The sequence below is a fragment of the Harmonia axyridis genome, chromosome X (assembly GCF_914767665.1).
Source record: "Harmonia axyridis chromosome X, icHarAxyr1.1, whole genome shotgun sequence".
In the NCBI taxonomy this organism is placed as follows: domain Eukaryota; kingdom Metazoa; phylum Arthropoda; class Insecta; order Coleoptera; family Coccinellidae; genus Harmonia; species Harmonia axyridis.
The window spans coordinates 6719552-6740214 of record NC_059508.1 but is presented as its reverse complement, the minus strand read 5'-3'; the positions used below and the strand labels follow the sequence as shown (position 1 = coordinate 6740214).

Below are 20663 nucleotides of genomic sequence, written 5' to 3'. Positions count from 1 at the left end.
CGCATTCAGAATAATCTGTATCTTTTATTATTTTTTCACCTTGAAGTTGGTAGTATTGAATTGTTGAATGCCTAAGTGATCGATCAACCACACAATAAATAATTTATGAGATTCAAAATGTACATACATGGAGGTTCCGAAATCAATTATTTGAGATGTGATGAATCGTTTTTTTGTATTGTTGGTCAATCAATGATTTGAATTATTTCTCAATAATTGGTTTGGTTTTTCTTCTTCCCATCAATTCTTTTTAAAATACATCATGCAAAAGCTCCTGACTTCTCATTTTTCAAAAATGATTTGCAGCAATCTTGGATAAAATGATAAAAATAATGAAGATAACAAATGGGGTGGTCATCATATTTGATACAAAATCAAATTTAATCTCCTTTCATCTCGAGTTTTTCAGTATACTATACTATTATTATTGGTAATATCCTTGAAGTGTATGAAAATTTTGTAAATTTTTTTCTTGAGTGAGATGTCCCCAATAAGAAATAATGTACAACCCACAGAGCCAGGGATGTTGATGGTTAGCTATAATTGTTTCAAGTAGGTTGAATCTCTTCCGCCCAGATAGAGATAACATCTCTTGTAAATTGAGATTCATCTGTAGAAATTATGTGCGGAAACAGTCACTGAGAATTTCACTCGTGGTGGTCCAAATTGAAATCTATTACCTACTTGTTGAACTTATTGCATTAATTTCTCTCCAAACCACGAGAATTTCCATGATTATATTCATTATACACTTCTGCAAGATTGCAAATTTTTTTGTCATCCTGTGAATCTCCAAGTTTCTCTTCAATGATTCTTTAAAAAAAAATGTTTTACAATTTTCACAATGGATTTTCTCGAACTCCATCTATCGATAGTTTTTTTTATGGTAGTAATTTTTGATATCATAATACAAGGTGATTCACCGGCATGGCCTATAAGACGTTTATGGAAAATGAATCATAATTTTGAACTGAAAATTTATATATTGGGGTTCGAGATAATGATTTTTCAACCTGAAATATTTTTAGATCTCTACAACTTCCGGTTATACCGAAAACAGACTGCGTTTTCCTTATTTCGAATGGCACACTCAGTATATTATTACTTTAGATGGAGTTATTTCCGACCTCAAATTTATCCAATAGGCGGATGTCAAAACGTTTTATTGAGGACAGGTACATAAAAAAAAAAAATAAAAAAAATAAAAATTCATATTCAAGCGCCATCTTTGGGCGACTGTAACTAAGCAGGAGGAGGCTCAAAAAAAAAGGTTAAATGGAAGACCCACCCTATTTTTTGATAAGGAATAGCTCCCAGAATTTTTTCGCAACTATTCATATAAATTCATTCAATATTGTGTATTATTTTAAAATTTCAACGAAAATAAATGACTCAAATTATGAACGAAAAAATACTATAAGAAAATTTTAGAAAATTGGGGGCGCTGTCTAATATATTGCCACAGGCGCAAGAGTACCTAGATACGGCTCTGCCCCCCTGAATAATAAGAAACCGAGATATTACAAAATATTTGGAAAGAAAGTAGTCTGGAATATTCTAATATCGAAGCTGTAATACACAATAGTCATATCAAACAAAGGAGTATCCGCTCGTTTTGCTTTTATTTCAGATACATCGTTGAAATCATTCTTCATATGTTTTCCAATTATCCTGGATTTTTGTATAACAATGTCATATAAAAAACTGAATTGCATAATAGATTTTTTTCAGAACCAACAAAAAACAGGATTTTCTTTGAATAAGAACCGGCAATATTTTCTACCAGATCTGCTTGTAGCTCTAATACTCTTTTTGCTTTAATTCCAGGTACATTGTTGAATTCATTCTTATTATATAATTTCCCAATTATGTTGGATTTTCTTAATAACAATGTCACATGAAAAACTGATCTGAATAATAGAGTTTCTTTCAGAACGAACAAAACAGTATTTTTCTTTGAATAGGTACCGGTAATCTTTTCCACGTGTTTCTTAAGCCTGTCATTGAATAGATTCGAATATATAGCTCACTAAGGGGAAAAAACGAAAAGAAAACACACTGCAGATTTTCTACAATGGCTTATTATTTCCATTTATTCTAAAAACATCTTTCTGTGTTTTCCGGAAGTCACGGACTAGTCCACACAGTGAGGAATTTTTCCTCATTTAAGGTTCCTCCTCGATAACTCTTTAAGTATTCATTTTAGGGTTTGCGTAAGTATTTGTAATTTTCATTCGAAGAATCGACTGCAATGATAAAAAATATAGGTTTTAATTCAAAAATCTTAAGTTTTGAATTCGAGTTGTCCAATTCATGATCTTCTAATAAACACCCTGTACATTTTTGGTCCAAACCGCAAACAGTATTATAATACTACGTATTTTCAGACTCGAAACAGAAAAAAAATATTATTAAAAAGCTTTTTCTGCCCAAGAATTCGAAAAAATGTGAGTCCTCATCGCCGCATTTTTGAGTTTTAACCCAAGGTATGGCATATTGCCGAAATTATCGTCCAAAAAGCTATCTAATGCTGCAATTATATACTGGGTGCGCCATTTGATATAAGTAAGTAGTAGTCTGTTTCCGATAAAACTGGAAGTTGTAGAGATCCAAAAATATTTTAGGAAGAAAGATCATTGTCTCAAACCGCAATATGGAAATTTTCAGCTCAAAATTATGATTAGTTTTCCATAAATAGGCCATCCCGGTGAATCATCCTGTATTTTGTTAACGATATACCTACTCTGATTTGGCAGAATAATAAAGTTATGAACATTTCAAAAAACTCTAATAATCATAATTCATACATGTTGTCATGAGAAAGTTGAACATGTGTATTATTTGTGTATTCTCGTTTCTTTGCGTTTAGAACTTTCCATTTCGACATTTTCTATAATAAAATATAGTAATTATTTTGGGAGATTATTTTTCTCCTCAAAAATATAAGTATTTTAAAACTCAGGGCAGCATGTAGAATATTTTTCGTCAATGATTGCAAAATAAATGTAAGTTATAAACCAGACAAGTTCGGATACATCTTGAGATCATTTTATAGCGATTTTCATCTGTAATGCTATCTGATTGGAATCTGAAATCTAAATTGACCATTTGGGGCCCTTTTCGGGTATAGCAGGGTCATCAGGTCAATCCGCCACAGTAGACAGCTGCCGAAATTGAAATTTGGTAAGGAAATGATGTTGAATAGAATGTTACGTAAGTAAATACCCTAGAGCGATTTAGACGGTCTGAACTTCAAGGTGAAACGAAGAGAAAATGTCGTGTTTTGTATCGTTCGAGTTTGGTCTAGGGACTGGGAATTTTGAGCGGAAGACGCAGACAAAGCATCTGAATGAATATGGAAGACATCCGTGATACATAATAAATAAACATCGAATCCGTTTCGTGCAGTAAAATGGGATTTTAAAGATGAAATATTGGTCCTGTCTGGCCATTGAAAATTTACAGAAGAAAAGATCTCCAGAATAAGCTTATTTGACTGTATGTGAATACCTAACAGAAATGAAGGCCCTGTTGGAATATTGAATTAAACTCACGTCTTTATCATGGGTAGAAATTCTTTTAACCACAATAATTGGATTTGTGCTGCCCCCCTCTGAAATATCGAACGAGCAGAACAATACAACATGAATTTAACGTAAATTGGATGGACCTGTTTCTATAGGTTCTGAAAACTATTTTTCGTTACCAGCACCATCTTTTTTATGCAACACTTATGAATACATATAATAGCAGGCCAATTGAAACGTCACCGGTCTACCATAGTTAAACACATTTTTTTTGGCAAAATTCGATTTTATTATTCAACATAATTGCCTTCTAAGGCGATACAGCGATTATAGCAATCTTCCAACTTTTCAATACCATTTTTGTAATACGATTTGTCTTTCGCTTCAAAATAGACCTCAGTTTCGGCGATTACTTCTTCATTGGCGCTAAATTTCTTTCCAGCGAGCATTCTTTTGAGGTCTGATAACAGCAAAAAGTCGCTTGGGCCAGATCTAGCGAATTCATGCAATTTTGCCATTGTTTTCATTGATTTTTGACACGGCGCATTGTCTTGATGAAACAGCACCTCTTTTTTTCTTCAAATGGGGCCGCTTTTTAACGATTTAATCCTTTAAACGATCCAATAACGCTATTTAATAATCGCTGTTGATGGTCTGGCCCTTTTGGGGGTATTATACATTGCGCATCCCAGAATATTGATGCCATAACCTTGCCAGCTGACTGTTGTGTTTTTCCTCGCTTTGGATTCGGTTCATCGTGTGCAGTCCAGTCAGCTGACTGTCGATTGAACTCCGGAGTGAAATGATGGAGCCATATTTAATCCATTGTCACATATCGATGAAAAAAGGCAGGTTTATTGCACTTAAACAGCTTCACTCTGATCAGAATCATTAACACGTTGTTTCTTTTGATCTATTGTGACCTCACGCGGCACCTATTTTGCACACAACTTTCTCATGTACAAATATTCGTGAATGATATGATGTACACGTTCAGATGATATCTTCACAATGTCTGCTATCTCGATCAACTTCACTTTACGGTCATTCAAAATTATTTTGTGAACTTTTTCGATTTTTCCGTCGGTGATTTAGTACTAGCACAGCCATCTGTGCATCAGACCTGGGACTTTTCAATGGGCCTTTATTGATTAAGTGCCTTCCTTTGGTTTCCAGCTATTGATCTACTAGAACCGCCCTCTGTTGGACAAGGGTAATAATTGAATACGAATCGCCCCTTACAATTCAATGAAATTTACGGTCATTCAAAATTATTTTGTGAACTTTTTAAATTTTTTCGTCGGTGACAGCCTATTTTGGGCGTCCACTGCGTTCGCCGTCTTCGGTGCTCATTTCACCACGTTTAAACTTCAATCAATGATGGTTGATGGCCAAGATTCTGCTTCAACTGTATTTTTTTCCTTCAAGAAGAAATATTGTATCAGCACACGAAATTCTTTTATTTCCATCTTTTTTCAAATAATAAAAGAAGCTACACTCACAACGTACTATCTCACAAACTAATGGCCGGACTGTTGTCAAATTTTGAACGTATCGTTTGAAGGATGGTATTAACTAAAAATCATATGGATTTAATACTAGCCCCGCCATCTGTGCATCAGACTGTGGACTTTTCATAGGGCCTTTATTGATTAAGTGCCTTCCTTTGGTTTCCAGCTATTTATCTACTAGAACCGCCCTCTGTTGGACAAGGGTAATAATAATGAAAGCTCTAGGGAATGAATATGCCTTTGGATTTATGAAAGCTGGCATCGCCAGAACTCAGAAAATGTGGCGATATGGCACTTTTTTTTCAAAAAATCAAATGCTGCAGTTTGTGAAGATTATTATTACTATGAAACTAAAGGTTTGGCTATTAAAGTTATTTCATTAGAACAATATCACCGTTGAGAAAAATTCAATATAATGAAACACAAAATAAGTATGATTCACACAAATTCATTATATTGTTCTCTGAAATAATACACTCACGTAAACGAATACCTAATGCAATCGTCAAATATCAATTATTTTTCTTTCGATTGAAATGTTTGCCTTGAAGTAGTAATTTGAGTTTAGAACTCAAAAAAAATTGTGAACCAAAAAAAAAAGTGGGCCTCAACGATTTGAGATGAATATCTACGGTAGTTTCTCAATAAGCTTTGGATTTGGAATCGCAACAAGTTCATCGGCACTGGTCAAATCTATTGCGTCTTCAAATCCTACTCATTGTTATTCCACTACCTTGAAATGGTACCCAACAATTTTCTTAATTTATCATGAGCTCAATTCGACAGTGTTCCAGAGGCCTATAATAATTATTCGATTATGGATTCATGGTAGGAATTCTTTGAATGTATTTTGATGTTATGATAAGGTATGTGACCATGAAAATAAATGTCAATTTTTTCGGTATCTAGGTATTGAAGGAATGGCGATTTAGTTAGTAACTCTAGAAACATCAAAAATTTCGGCCTATTTTTTTCATTGATGATTTCTCCACTGTCATAACTGAGTGGAATTTTCCAAACTATTCTGAAAAAATGATGGTCGAAAAACAATTCAAATATTCAAAAGATATTCACTTGTAGTCTTTCAGCTCTTCTCAATCAATTTTGATTAATTATTTCCAATGATGAACCTTTGGAATCGTTCGAAGGGAAAATTTCAATTCCCTCCTAAAAATTTCTCGCATCAAAATAGAGGTTTGAATAAAAATTCGTCCAAAGCTTTTCTGGGAAACTATTAGGATTATATGCATAAAATTTGGCACATATATCTGAATACGACACCGCTTTAGTAGTATCTCCAAGCTCTAGAATATAACAATGAATTTTCAAAGGAAAAATTCCAGCAATCCACAACGAAAATTTGGATAAACATAAGTTATAAACGTATATTTTGATGCAGATTTCAGAACCCACCGGTAGATACAAACTTGTTTCACATAATTTTAATCGAAAAAGAAAATAATAAACCATAGTGTACCTAAAACTGCAGTTTTGTTTCGGTATTTCTTTCCGAGTAATGATGAAGGAGTTCAACTCGGTTTTGAATATTTAAGATATTCAAACTATTGAAAGCAAAAGTCCAACTAAGTCATATACACAGATGGGGCATGTTAAAATTGAAAGAAATGTTTTTCACTCATGACACGTGAATAAATGGGCCATTGTCTGCAATTTGTTATGCTCTAATTGTGTAAGTGCCAAATGAAAGTGAAATTTCATTCATTAATTCACGTTTTATTTTCTACTATGACTTCATATATTCTCAGTTATTTGGATAACCATTTGATATTATTATTATCAATGAATATGTTGATTTAATTCACTTTTACTGATTATTATTTTATTCATTACGAAACTTCTAGCATATAAATTTATGAACATATTAAAAGTTTCATATAACTAATCCATGACCCTGGGAATAGGTTTGTCGGTCAAACCCTACCTTCGACTGGAAAAGTCAACCAACCATAATAATCAGTAACTGTGACGAACTTCTCCTTTCAGTTGATAAAGTTCAATTTTAATATACGACGAAATTTGACTACTTTCCAGAAAAAAATTCACGTTGGAATGACCAACTTCCAAAAACAAGGAAATAATAGATAACAGGCCAATTGAAAAGTCCCCTGTCTACCATAGTAAAATACATTTTTTCGGCAAAATTCAATTTTATCATTCAATATAGTCGCCTTCGAGGGCGATACAGAGATTATAGCGATCTACCAACTTTTCGATACCATTTTTGTAGTACGATTTGTCTTTCACTTCAAAATAGGCCTCAATTTCGGCGATTACTTCTTCATTGGAGCTGAATTTCTTTCCAGCAAGCTTTCTTTTGAGGTCGGAGAACAGGATAAAGTCGCTGGGGGCCAGATCTGGCGAATCTGGTAGATGCAGAAGCAATTCGAAGCTCAATTCATGCAATTTTGTCATTGTTTTCATTGATTTGTGACACGACGCATTGTCTTGATGAAACAGCACCTTTTTTTTCGAATGGGGCCGTTCTTTAACGATTTAATCCTTTAAACGATCCAATAACGCTATATAAAAATCGCTCTTGATGTTCTGGCCCTTTTGGAGGTAATCAATGAATATTATGCCTTGCGCATCCCAAAATACTGATGCCATAACCTTGCCAGCTGACTGTTGTGTTTTTCCTTGCTTTGGATTCGGTTCATCGTGTGCAGTCCACTCAGCTGACTGTCGAATTGTCGATTGGACTCCGAAGTGAAATGATGGAGCCATGTTTCATACATTGTCACATATCGAGGCGAAAATTCAGGTTTGTTGCACTTAAACAGCTTCAAACACTGCTCAGAATCATTGACACGTTGTTGATTTCGATCGATTGTGAGCTCGTGCGGCACCCATTTTGCACACAGCTTCCTCATGTACAAATATTCGTGAATGATATGATGTAAACATTCAGATGATATCTTCACAATGTCTGCTATCTCGATCAACTTCACTTTATAGTAATTCAAAAATATTTTGTGAACTTTTTCGATTTTTTCGTCGGTGATTTAGTACTAGCACCGCCATCTGTGCATCAGACCTGGGACTTTTCAATGGGCCTTTATTGATTAAGTGCCTTCCTTTGGTTTCCAGCTATTGATCTACTAGAACCGCCCTCTGTTGGACAGGGGTAATAATTGGTGAATCCGAATCCTCCTTACAATTCAATGAAAGCTATAAGAAATGAATATGCCTTTCGATTTATGGATTTATATCAATCCAGGAAAAATATAACTTGTTATTCGTCATTATTTTCGGATAGAATGTATTACAATCGTCGCATGTACCATCCATGAATAGCAGAAGGATTATAAATCAAAATCTCCAATTAAATATAAAAGAAAGTCAATTCAATAGGTCGAATTGATCGGAGAGATTCACTGCAGATAAAGCTTTGTATTGGTACACCCTCGCGTCCATATAAAGTACAACAATGCCTTTGTTTTACACAATAGATGACCATTTCAACAACTGCCATACATTCTCCAAATGTTTTCAATTTGAAGCATATTATGCCATCATTGAGGTAGAGTTAGTTGAGATAAAAAAAATTTGGTCCCCTGTCTACCATACTAAAACAAATTTTTTTGGCATTATTCGAATTTATTATTCAACATAGTTGCCTTCGAGGGCGATACAGCGATTATAGCGATCTTCCAACTTTTCGATATCATTTTTGTAGTACGATTCGTCTTTCGCTTCAAAATAGGCCTCAGTTTCGGCGATTACTTCTTCATTGGCGCTAAATTTCTTTCCAGCGAGTATTCCTGAGAATAGGAAGAAGTCGCTGGGAGCCAGATCTGGCGAATTCGGTGGATGCAGAAGCAATTCGAAGCTCAATTCATGCAATTTTGTCATTGTTTTGATTGATTTGTGACACGGCGCATTGTCTTGATGAAACAGCACCATTTTTTCGAATGGGGCCGTTCTTTAACGATTAAATCCTTTGAACGATCCAATAACGCTATATAATAATCGCTGTTGATGTTTTGGCCCTTTTGGAGGTACTCAATGAATATTATACCTTGCGCATCCCAAAATACTTATGCCATAATTTTGCCAGCTGGCTGTTGTGTTTTTCCTCGTTTTGGATTCGGTTTATCGTGTGCAGTCCACTCAGCTGACTGTCGATTGAACTCCGAAGTGAAATGATGGAGCCATATTTCATCCATTGTCACATATCGAAGGAAGAAGTCAGGTTTATTGCATTCAAACACTGCTCAGAATCAATAACACGTTGTTGATTTTGATCGATTGTGAGCTCGCGCGGCACCCATTTTGCACACAGCATTCTCATGTACAAATTTTCGTGAATGATATGATGTACACGTTCAGATGATATCTTAACAATGTCTGCTATCTCGATCAACTTCACTTTACGGTCATTCAAAATAATTTTGTGAACTTTTTTGAATTTTTCGTCGGTGACAGCCTCTTTTGGGCGTCCTCTACGTTTTATGTCTTCGGTGATGATTGCACCACGTTTAAACTTAGCATACCAATCACGGATGTTTGATTTTTCTGGTGCAGACCCCGGAAGCTCTTCATCAAGCCAAGATTCTGCTTCAACAGTATTTTTTCCCTTCAAGAAGCAATATTTTATCAGCACACGAAATTCTTTCTTTTGCATCTTTTTCCAAATAACAAAAGTAGCTACACTCACAATGCAATATCTAACAAACTAATGTTCGGACTGCTGTCAAATTTTGAACGTATCGTTTGAAGGATATGATTGAAAATCATATGGATTCAATACAAGCACCGCCATCTGTGCATCAGACTTGAGACTGGAGACTTTTCAATGGGCCTTTATTGATTAAGTGCCTTCCTTTGGTTTCCAGCTAGAACCTCCCTCTGTTGGACAAGAGTAATAATTAGTGAAAATATTGAATTCGAATCCCCCCACAGACTTTTCAATGGGCATCTATTGATTTTTTTGGTTTCCAGCTATTGATCTACTAGCACCGCCCTCTGTTGAACAAGGGTAATAATTGGTGAAATTATTGAATCGCAGAATGCATTTCAGTCATTCAGACAAGGGCGTAGAAATGGCGGGAAACTGGGTGTAATTACACCCCAAGATTTCCAAAATATAAAATTTTAGAATTCTCGCAAAGACGAAGAACGAACTTTTGCCATAAAATGAACTAATAATCATTTTACTTTTCTTTGAAGTCCACACGGCAGTAAAAAATCGGATCCTTTTACGAGTTTTAGGTATGATTATTACTTTTATGGCATTACGAGCACGTCTATGTCCGAGTTCTATTATTTTCCTTTATCTATCCGCTTTATCGGCGTCGCCCTTCTTTTTGAAATCTGCATCGGTATACACTTACTCGTTGTTTTCGATTTTGTATCAATTTCGTCACAAAATTTCAACACTGGAGTTATCAAAGAGCTGAACAGAGTAATTGGCATCGAAAATTATCTGTGCTATATTCTACAATTTAATGTTTCATCCAAATTGAAATTTATTTATTTGAATTGATTATGCAGGGTATCCTTAAACTGGAGGTATGAAAAAAAATGACAGATTCCTCGGATCATTTTAAGAAGTAAAGTCCTATATAACATGGGTCCACAAACGCTTTGTTTGCTTTGTCGGGATACAGGGTTTTAAAGTTTGGTTTTTTCTAGATTTTTTTTTCTCATAGCACCTTCCCTTCACCAGATATTCAACGTGAATTTGTCATAGATATTCCAATTTGTAGTTTTGAACATGTGATATGCTAATTTTAAATGCCATCTGAAGGGAATATTTTTCCTGGAAAAGTTCCCGATTCTTTCCTCCAGAATTTTTTTTTTGTGAATCACTGGTAGTTTGGGAAATGACCTAGGTTCGAAGCGAAAATTTATAAATAAATAAAACCTCTTTTTCTCACATTATAGATATGAACTGTTGGCTTTTTGAAAGAAGCATAAAATCATTACCATAGTTGTTTTTTCTGTTAAACATTTTGTTGCTTTCTAAATGCATCACTTTCTGCTGAGTGAAACAACCAAGAGCACAAACAAACTTGAATACTTATTATAATATTGAAAGTTTTATTTCCAAGTTAGAGGAGAGATTTGCCCCCTTTATTTTTATAGGTCTGCAAAATCAGTATTAAATCTTCTGTAAATAATATTGGGAAAGATCTTAATTCTTCTTTTTTTTTCAGCTATAACAATAGGAGTGAGAATTCTTGGTCCTGCTCTTGGTTTTATTGTGGGATCTTATTGCTCAACATTTTACGCTGATCTATCTGTAGATCCTCAAATAGACACTGCCGACCCTAGATGGGTAGGAGCATGGTGGTTGGGTGAGTATATATAGAATCAATAAGTACTAAATTTGAAGCTGAGGTAGAAGGTAAATCAGCTGTAGATTTTTCAATAATATTACTGAGAAAAACACTGTCATGAAGTTAAACAAGTTCGAGCGCCAATTGTACCGAAGAGAACCTTATAGCTGTATATAGGTTATATGAGGTCTCCAAGGGTGCAATTGGCTCATTAATTACCGAGCGCTCAAATACTGCTGATTTCACGTCAGTCCAAGCCGTTTTTTATTCTTCTTGAATTTATTCATTCAGCATGTTTCAAGAAGCTTGAAATTATTTTTCCCCTTATACAAGCAAAATTTCAGTTTTCATTAGATTTGATTATAAAGGAGAGAGTTTATTAAGGAATTGAAAAATGATGAAAGCACTAACGGGAAGTCAAAAACTTTTGGGATCTCATCAATTCATGCTTTTAAATTCCTATGTGAACTCTCTTCTTCATAATCAAATCTGATAGCAATGAAAATGCAGTGACAATTTAAATGTTAGTAGATTATCAGGTTTCTACCTGCACCATGGTTGATTGTATCAACGAATATAATAGAGTCTATGAAATTTTCAGGTCTGGTTGTTATCTCAGGAATGCTAATGTTGACATCTATAGCCATGTTCACCTTTCCCAAAAGACTGAAGGACTCAAGACAAGTTCGAAAAATACCTAAACGTGGAAATAAAAAACATCCAAGCATCAGAGGTAAATTTAGCTTGATATATAAAAACGCTACAAACTTGACTCAGTTGTCTATTATCATTTATTATTGATCACTAAGCAATCGATATTGTGCTAAAATAATCTGCCAATGAGTGTGCTTCCTCATTTCCTGATCAGCACTCCACTCTAAGTTAATTTTCAAATTTTCCTTCCTCTGAAGAAGTTTTCCAAAGAATTTTGCCTACTTATAATAAGATTGTGATATATAAGGTTGTTACATATAATGGATATTCCTCCTGGGGGGGATATATCACCCTTATCCCCCCTTGGATACGCCACTGGGTAATTTCGATTTTCTAACACTATTACCACTTGAAAAGTTTTAATTTACGCAGCTGCAATTCCTATTGAATTCCATATTTTAGCAAATTTTAACAAAATTGGTCGAGTGGAACGTCAGTAGAGCGTACCGTACATCCAAAAAAGCTAAAATTATCTACTTAACAGGCCAGTTGAAAAGTCCCTGGTCTGATGCACAGATGGCGGTGATAGTATTAAATTCATATGATTTTCAAACGATCCGTGGTCAAAATTTGACAGCAGTCCGACCATTAGTCTGTGAGATATTGCCTTGTGAGTGTAGCTACTTTTGTTAATTAAAACAAGATGGAAAAAAAAGAATGCCGAGTGCTGACAAAATATTGCTTTTTAAAGGCTAAAAATACAGTTGAAGCAAAATATTGGCCTGATGAAGAGTTAACGGGGTCTGCACCAGGAAAATCAATCATCATTGATAGACGCCCAAAAGAGGCTATCACCGACGAAAAAATAAAAAAAGTTCACAAAATAAGTTTGAATGACCGTAAAGTGAAATTGGCCGAAATAGCAGACATTGTGAAGATATCATCTGAACGTGTACATTATATCATTCATGAATATTTGTACATGAGAAAGCTGTGTGCAAAATGAGAGCTACGTGAGCTCACAATAATAATGACAAATAACAAGTTATATTTTTCCTGTATTGATATAAATTCATAAATCGAAAGGCATATTGATTCCTAAGAGCTTTCATTGAATTGTAAGGGGGGATTCGGATTCAATAATTCCATCAATTATTACCCTTGTCCAACAGAGGGCGGTTCTAGTAGATCAATAGCTGGAAACCAAAAAAATCAATAGATGTCCATTGAAAAGTCTCCACTCTGATGCACAGATGGCGGTGCTAGTATTATAGTTGAAGTTGAAGTAATCATATCTCATTTGAATTAATTTGAAGATTAATTGATGAGAGTAGTTTTTCCAGTTTTCCAGTATTAAATCCATATGCTTTTTAGTTAGAACCATCCTTCAAACGATACGTTCAAAATTTGACAGCAGTCCGATTAGTTTGTGAGATATTGCGTTGTGAGTGTAGCTACTTTTGTTATTTGAAAAAAGATGAAAAGAAAAGATAAAATATTGCTTTTTGAAGAGTTTCCTCGGTCTGCACCAGGAAAATCAACCATCCTTGAAGTTTAAACGTGGTGAAATGAGCACCGAAGACGGCAGAAGCAGTGGACGCCCAAAAAAAGCTGTCACCGACGAAAAAATCAAAAAAATTCACAAAATAATTTTGAATGACCGTAAAGTGAAGTTGATCGAGATAGCAGACATTGTTAAGATATCATCTGAACGTGTACATCATATTATTCACGAATATTTGTACATGAGAATGCTCTGTGTGTGGAATGGCTGCCGCGCGAGCTCAAAATCGATCAAAAGCAACAACGTGTTAATGATTCTGAGCAGTGTTTGAAGCTGTTTAGGTGCAATAATCCTGAATTTTTGCGTCGATATGTGAGAATGGATGAAACATGGATCCATCATTTCACTCCGGAGTCCAATCGACAGTCAGCTGAGTGGACTGCACACGATGAACCGAATCCAAAGCGAGGAAAAACACAACTGCCAGCTGGCAAGGTTATGGCACAGTATTCTAGGATGCGCAAGGAATAATATTGACTGATTACCTCCAAAAGGGCCAGACTATCAACAGCGATTATTATATAGCGTTATTGGATTGTTTAAAGGATGAAATCGTTAAAAGACTGTTATATCCAAAAAAGCATAAATTGACTACTTACCACCCCAACCAAACATCCATACCAATTTTGTTCAACATCGGGCTAGTCGAACACAAAATATGGAAATATTGGAAATTTCACGTACCTATGCTCAACACGTTCCCTAAATTTTCCATCTGAGGCTGAACGTTCAAAACAAATTTCATTGGATATGAATTGTAAGAGTGAATGAATTAAAATGAAACAAAACGAAATGCGATATTAAAATGGATGGAATATTAGAAATCAATTGTCCAATCTAAATATTTATATTCAGATATATTTTGAAGATTTCAATATTAGATAAGACACAAAGTTGCAAAGCAATAATTTTTACAATGGAAGTGGGTTAAAGACAATGCTGCAAACTAGAGAAGAAAGCAAGGACCTTTATACGGATAAACCAGTTTTAGCAAAAACTAACTATCGACTATAATTCGATAAGAAGGAGCGCTTATGAATTCAGGTCCCAGTCTGATATACACAATAAATTTCGTGAGGGAACTACATAAATTTTTGAACTAAACCGGCATTACGAGTCAGCCGAAATTGTTACCTCCATTCTTTCTCAAAGTAGTTCCATCAAAAAGCATGGTACTCACTCAGAATTTCACGACATTATAACAATAAAGACTTTATTTATCGAAAGGCAGCTTAACCCAATCGAAAGGTGATAACCTGACCTACAAACAAAGAATATCAACCCTATCAGACACTCTTGAAAGTATATGATATAATTTAATAATCTCACTCTTGTATTTATGCGACAGAAGGCCTTAGTATACTAAATACTTGAATCAGCAGTCAGTTTTGTGAAGCTTATATTGGAGTTGTTCCTTTTTGATTCAAATATTAAATACATTAGACGAAAAGATTCGAATTTACTTCTGGAACTTCATTAGTGCTTTTTAATGAGATATAATTAAAATGATGCAAATCATATAGAAACATCTTATTCAGCAATAAAATTTCAACGATATTAATTGTGAATCCATTATTTCACTTATCCCAATCGGCTGTTATTAGGACCTTAGTTAAGGGTTATCAATCAAGAGTTATCTTTTTTTGAATAAGAATAAAAATAAAACGGTGTAAGATACCCGTGTGTCATCTCATGATTTGTAACTTGTACATCTAATTGCAACGGAAAATTATTTCACAAACGGAATTTTTCAAAATTTATGATAGAATTTTGATATCTGATGATATTCTCAATCTGAAAAAAATTAATCATAAAATTCTGTTTCAGATTTCCCAAAAACTGTGAAAAGACTGCTCAAAAATGATATTCTCATGTACAGAACAGCCAGCAGTGTCCTGCATATTCTTCCTGTAGCTGGCTTATACACTTTCCTGCCAAAATACCTCGAAAGTCAATTCAGGTTACCAACACCATCAGCCAATATGATTTCAGGTAAGAAACAATCGAAGAAATCCAAAGAAAATTATAATTCAAAAAAGTTATCTCATATAGAACTGAGAATTTATCCACCTGAAGATGGTGTGGTTGTAGAGTAGTTTTTATATATTCAATGTGATAACAATTCTGATTTTGATTTCTTTCAGGTGTTGGTGGTATCCTTGTTATGGGCGTTGGTATAATCATAAGTGGATTCTTCATTTTGAGGGTTAAACCGAATCCAAGATTTGTAGCAGGATGGATAGCAAGCACAGCATTCATTTATGCTTTAGGTAAGCTTAATTTTCTTGCAACTAGAAAATTCCTCAATTCGAAATGTATTTCTAATAATTTTCTCTTGATCATTTTTGCAGGAATGGGCATTTTGATGTTTATAGGATGCCCTCTTGATGATCTAGCAGGCTTAACCATGAAAGAAAAGTAAACATTTAAGATAATATGAAATGTAAAAAGAAATTAATTTGTCTGTTTCAGTATTCATACTTTTGATATGTCTTGCTCAAGAGAAGCTTGTGACTGTAACCTTGATAAATTTGCTCCTATTTGTGGTGAAGATGGAATAACTTACCTATCACCGTGCCAAGCTGGATGTAAAAATGTGACACAGGAAAAAGGAAAGATCCTCAATTATTCCAACTGCGTATGCATTCCTTCCAGCAATCCATTCAATGATACCATGCTGAACGATAAAAATTTATATGGAAATGCAACTGTTGGATATTGCGAAACTAAATGCACAAATTTCACCTGGTACCTAATTGTGTTCTCCGTATTTGTCTTCGTTCATTCTACCTCAGAAGTTGGTTCTATTTTGCTCATTTTGAGATGTGTAGAATCTAGAGACAAAGCCATGGCACTTGGCTTGATACAATTCGCCATAGGGTTATTTGGGAATGTTCCTTGTCCTATCATTTATGGAGCTGTGGTAGACTCAGCTTGCCTGGTGTGGAAAAAAGCTTGTGGCGAGGAAGGGGCTTGTGGACTCTATGACTCTAAAATGTTCAGAATGTTTTTCCATGGTACGTAGAATCTCCACCTAAAAAACACACTATCAAGAATTATAAGTGTTCAATATTCAGTTTTAAGTATAAGTAAAATTCATTTCATCTTTATTGGAAATTTTTTTTTTCACAGGATCCACTAGTGCCCTATTGCTCTGTGCTTTTCTGGTCGATGTAGTGGTATGGTACAAAGCTGGAAATATTAAATTCTTGGACGAAAAAGACAAAGAAAAAGACGAAATCCAGACGAAAAATAATGAAATCAAGAATGATACAGCATCAGATTAACAAAAACCCCGGAGGATTTTCCTTCACAAAGATATTAATTAATATTTGTATACCTACCTATATTGACTGAATTTACTCAAGGCAGCTCGATTTTTGTATATAGAAAAAAGTTATTTTGAACAACTTTTACCTTGAATGACTATAGTGTAAGGGAGGACCTTCGTGTTCGTTTTGAAAAAATAAACGCGACATTTTCGATTTGTTTTATCGTAGTCTTACATTAATTTAAACCAAATTCAGGAGCATATTCGGCATCGAGTATAGATATGTTAGTTTTGATTGAATTTTTACTTAGGAATATCCGCAAAACCTATTTTATCGATTATTTTTAATTTCAGATGCATTTCACTTAAATTTTAACGCACTTATAAGATCTGAAAATATGAAACGAGCATTCTTCAACTGTGATAATAATAATAATTTTTAATATTTTACAGTTAATATTTTCGGTATGAGACTTTTAGGTATCATAAGCCGCTATCAATCCAAACAAACTATGTATTTTAATTCTAAAGAGGGGAACAGTGACTATAAGCTGTTGTTTCTCATACGAATAAAAACTTTATTTAGAATGTTTAACGTTTTAACACACTTGAAATATATTGATCGAAAATACATTTTATATGGGGCATCTAGAGAAGAATTATTCTTGGTAATTTTATAAAAAAAACTATTGAAATTGAAAATTAAATGAGATTATTAACGAACCATTTTAAATATAAAGACTTGAAAAAATGCTTTGTAGATCTAATTCTAAGTATATTTTTGTGGTAAATTTCAGATTGGATTCTGAATATTCTTTCATATTAAAAGCAACATCGACTATTTGTGATTGTTAGTGTTCGAAAATGTTATTGATGGCTAGAAAAAAGGACTGAATATTCGAAGATTATGTTATGTAATTGATCAACTTTTTCATCAGTGGCTTTCTAGCTCTAAATTCTAAGCTTGCTTTCGTATTCTTCTTATTACTGTGATTGCAGAAATAAGAGGACAATACCCACATCACATTTTCATTAGATTTACTAAAAGAAAATCTTGAGAGCATCACTATAATTAAGTATAATGTTATGAAACGATGTAATAGACTAAACTTCAAAAAAAATATAATGAATGATTGTTACTAGTATAGGAAATGTGTGTTCTTCAGATAATCTTCAGTTCCTCGTATAAAAGAAGCCACAAACAATTTAGTTTAATTTAGTGATAATCCTGTTCTTGTTTTTTATTTAGTTTTAACATAGCTTATACATTAAACCTACTTTAATCCTGAATTAGAAATTAGGTATAGTTACCAATTGATTAATTATCTATGTTGAATGTTTAGAAATATACATTGTGTGCCATACAACATTGGTATAACGTAAATTTTCATAACTACAATTTGTTAAAGGAGTAATATGCGATTACTCATTATTAATCAGAATTTAATTCTGTAGGCAATGTTGTCATTTAGTTTAAACTCGTTGTATACAAATTGGCTATTCACTTCCAAGCATGTTATATAGGAACAAGTATGGCCTAAATCGGATCACATTTTTTATCTATCCATTTCTTACTGCCATAATTACCTATTTTCGGCATAATGAAAATAGTTTCAGGGTTATTTTATAATAGATTTCATTACATCTGTCTCCATAAAGCTCAATACTTGAATACTGTGATCGCTATAATACTGCAGTTACATTGTGCAATTTTTACAATATATGTGAAAAAACAACAAAACACAATTAATTTATACAATAGGAATAAATCATCACAATATGTGATAACTTGTTACTGGTTATTTTATACAAAAGCTGAATAAACTAGTACCACTTTTGTACATAAACACATGATATCGAAATTATTTTGTTTTATTTTATGTCTTTTTTATGCATACCTATTCTTTGGAGCGAAAAACATGCTCTACGCTATTTCTTCTTGCTGAATGATTGCAGGTAGTTCAAATATACCCTACAAGATAAGATTATTATTTGAACAATACTCGAGTATCGTAGACATTACTTCAATATCAATTGAATTTTAAATTCAATGAAATTTTGAGGAGAATAAAGCCAGCAACTGGTATGAAAGTAGTCGTGAAGAATGTATCCATACATTAGTCAAGTGGGAAGTTCAATTTCAAATATTCCTATAATCACTCATAGCAATCAAAATTAGTCATAAGAGGTTATTTCATGGAAAATGTTTTATCAGGAATTACCTTGATATATTTTCTGATAATCTAATGAAATATTCAATTAATGCAGCTTGTTATCGATGATATCATTCAAGGATCAATTTATATTAAGTACTCATAAACAGGGCAGAGTCTACTAGGTAACAAAAATAGTGTCTGAAATGTACAGGGTGGGCAAATTTCGATGTTTTAGCACTACAACTTTTAAACCAGATGAGATAGACAAAATCTGATACCCTATTCTCGGTTTCTTTCTCTGAGAAACTAACAAGGGTAGTATTTATTTTTGGCCACCTTCTTTTGTTTTCGAGTTATAACCGAAAATTGGAAAAATGGCGATATCGAAAAACATTTATATCTCCGCTAATACTGATGATAGAGCTCTGAAATTAAAACATTATACAGGCACTTTTTTACGTAGAATCATGTTTTGTCAAATAGGAACACCAGATTTTTGTGCCATTTTCTGAAAGCTTAATTTTTCCTGATTTCAAAAATATATAACATCGAATGATTCGTATTAAAATAAATAATAGAAAATGGCCAAACGATTTATACTAACTGACAAAGAAACTGTGCACCCAGAAGGCGCTGTTTAAATTTTAAATTTTTTTGGTAAAACATATGTAGTATAGCAAGGAGTAAATTATTGAAATTTTCAGAAAAAAAACGAAGGGTTCACAATTTCTTTTTAATAAATTTGTCCACCGCGATTATCTTCACACTTCCCAACACGTCTTGGCATTGATGCAATAAGATGGTCTATTTCTTCTTGAGGGATACTATCCCAAGCTACTTGTACTTCATCTCTCAGAGCCGCCAAAGTCCGTGAAGGCTGGAATAAATGTCCAAGCCTTCTATCCATAATTTCCAAAACATGCTCTATGAGCAGAATATCAGGGGATCTGGTCGGCCATGGCAAAAGATTCACATGGGTCGCTTCGAAAAAATTCGAACTAACTCTGTCAACATGAGTTCGGGCTTTATCTTGATGAAATATTGGATTCTCGAGCCGGTTAAGGTAAGGGAGAACATATGGCTCCACAATTTCTTGAAGGTAACGCAGAGCTGTCATGTTACCTCGAATGAAGAATAAAGGAGTAAATGATTGACATTTACTCCTTGCTATACTATCTATGTTTAAAAAAAAAATTTAAACAGCTCCTTCTGGGTGTTGCAGTTTATTTGTCAGTTAGTATATATATACTACAAATTCCAAAATATCTCTCTATTCAATTTTCAAGGGTCCTTCGAAATTATCATTAATTATTTCACCTAGAGAAGTTCAGAAAAGATAGTATTTGAATCAAAGCTCAATCCGGTCCTGCGATAAGATATAAAGTCAAATGAATCAAAGAGTATTCGATGAGATAAGATATATTTTATACAATTAATAAAGGTGAGACCTGAATAGGAACTGACTAGCACTCAATAATGTACATCTTTGATCGTTTTTATAAATCGCTACAACAATGATATGGTGAAAATTGCAATGTTGTATTTGAAACGTAGATTCAAAGGATGTTTTCCTCTAGTTGAAATTGATAGAGATTACAAGAGAGCATTATTATTGTCCCCTTCAAACATCAAAGGATTTTTATGAACTTCGTCTTTTAGATTAACTCTAGCAACAATA

At 33.8% G+C, this 20663-nt stretch overlaps 1 protein-coding gene across 4 annotated transcripts in view; it reads left to right on the top strand.

Annotated features, from left to right (window-relative positions):
- Positions 1-18691, top strand: part of LOC123685571 (solute carrier organic anion transporter family member 74D-like) — a 64037-nt gene extending 45346 nt beyond the window's left edge. For all 4 annotated transcript variants that reach the window (XM_045625247.1, XM_045625246.1, XM_045625245.1 and 1 more), the window contains 7 exons: positions 11218-11358; positions 11942-12073; positions 15386-15550; positions 15703-15828; positions 15910-15976; positions 16031-16575; positions 16691-18691. In XM_045625247.1, the coding sequence (XP_045481203.1) occupies positions 11218-11358; positions 11942-12073; positions 15386-15550; positions 15703-15828; positions 15910-15976; positions 16031-16575; positions 16691-16845 (1331 nt within the window). In that variant the 3' untranslated portion in view covers positions 16846-18691. The remainder of the gene's footprint in view (positions 1-11217; positions 11359-11941; positions 12074-15385; positions 15551-15702; positions 15829-15909; positions 15977-16030; positions 16576-16690) is intronic.
- Positions 18692-20663: the final 1972 nt, after the last annotated feature.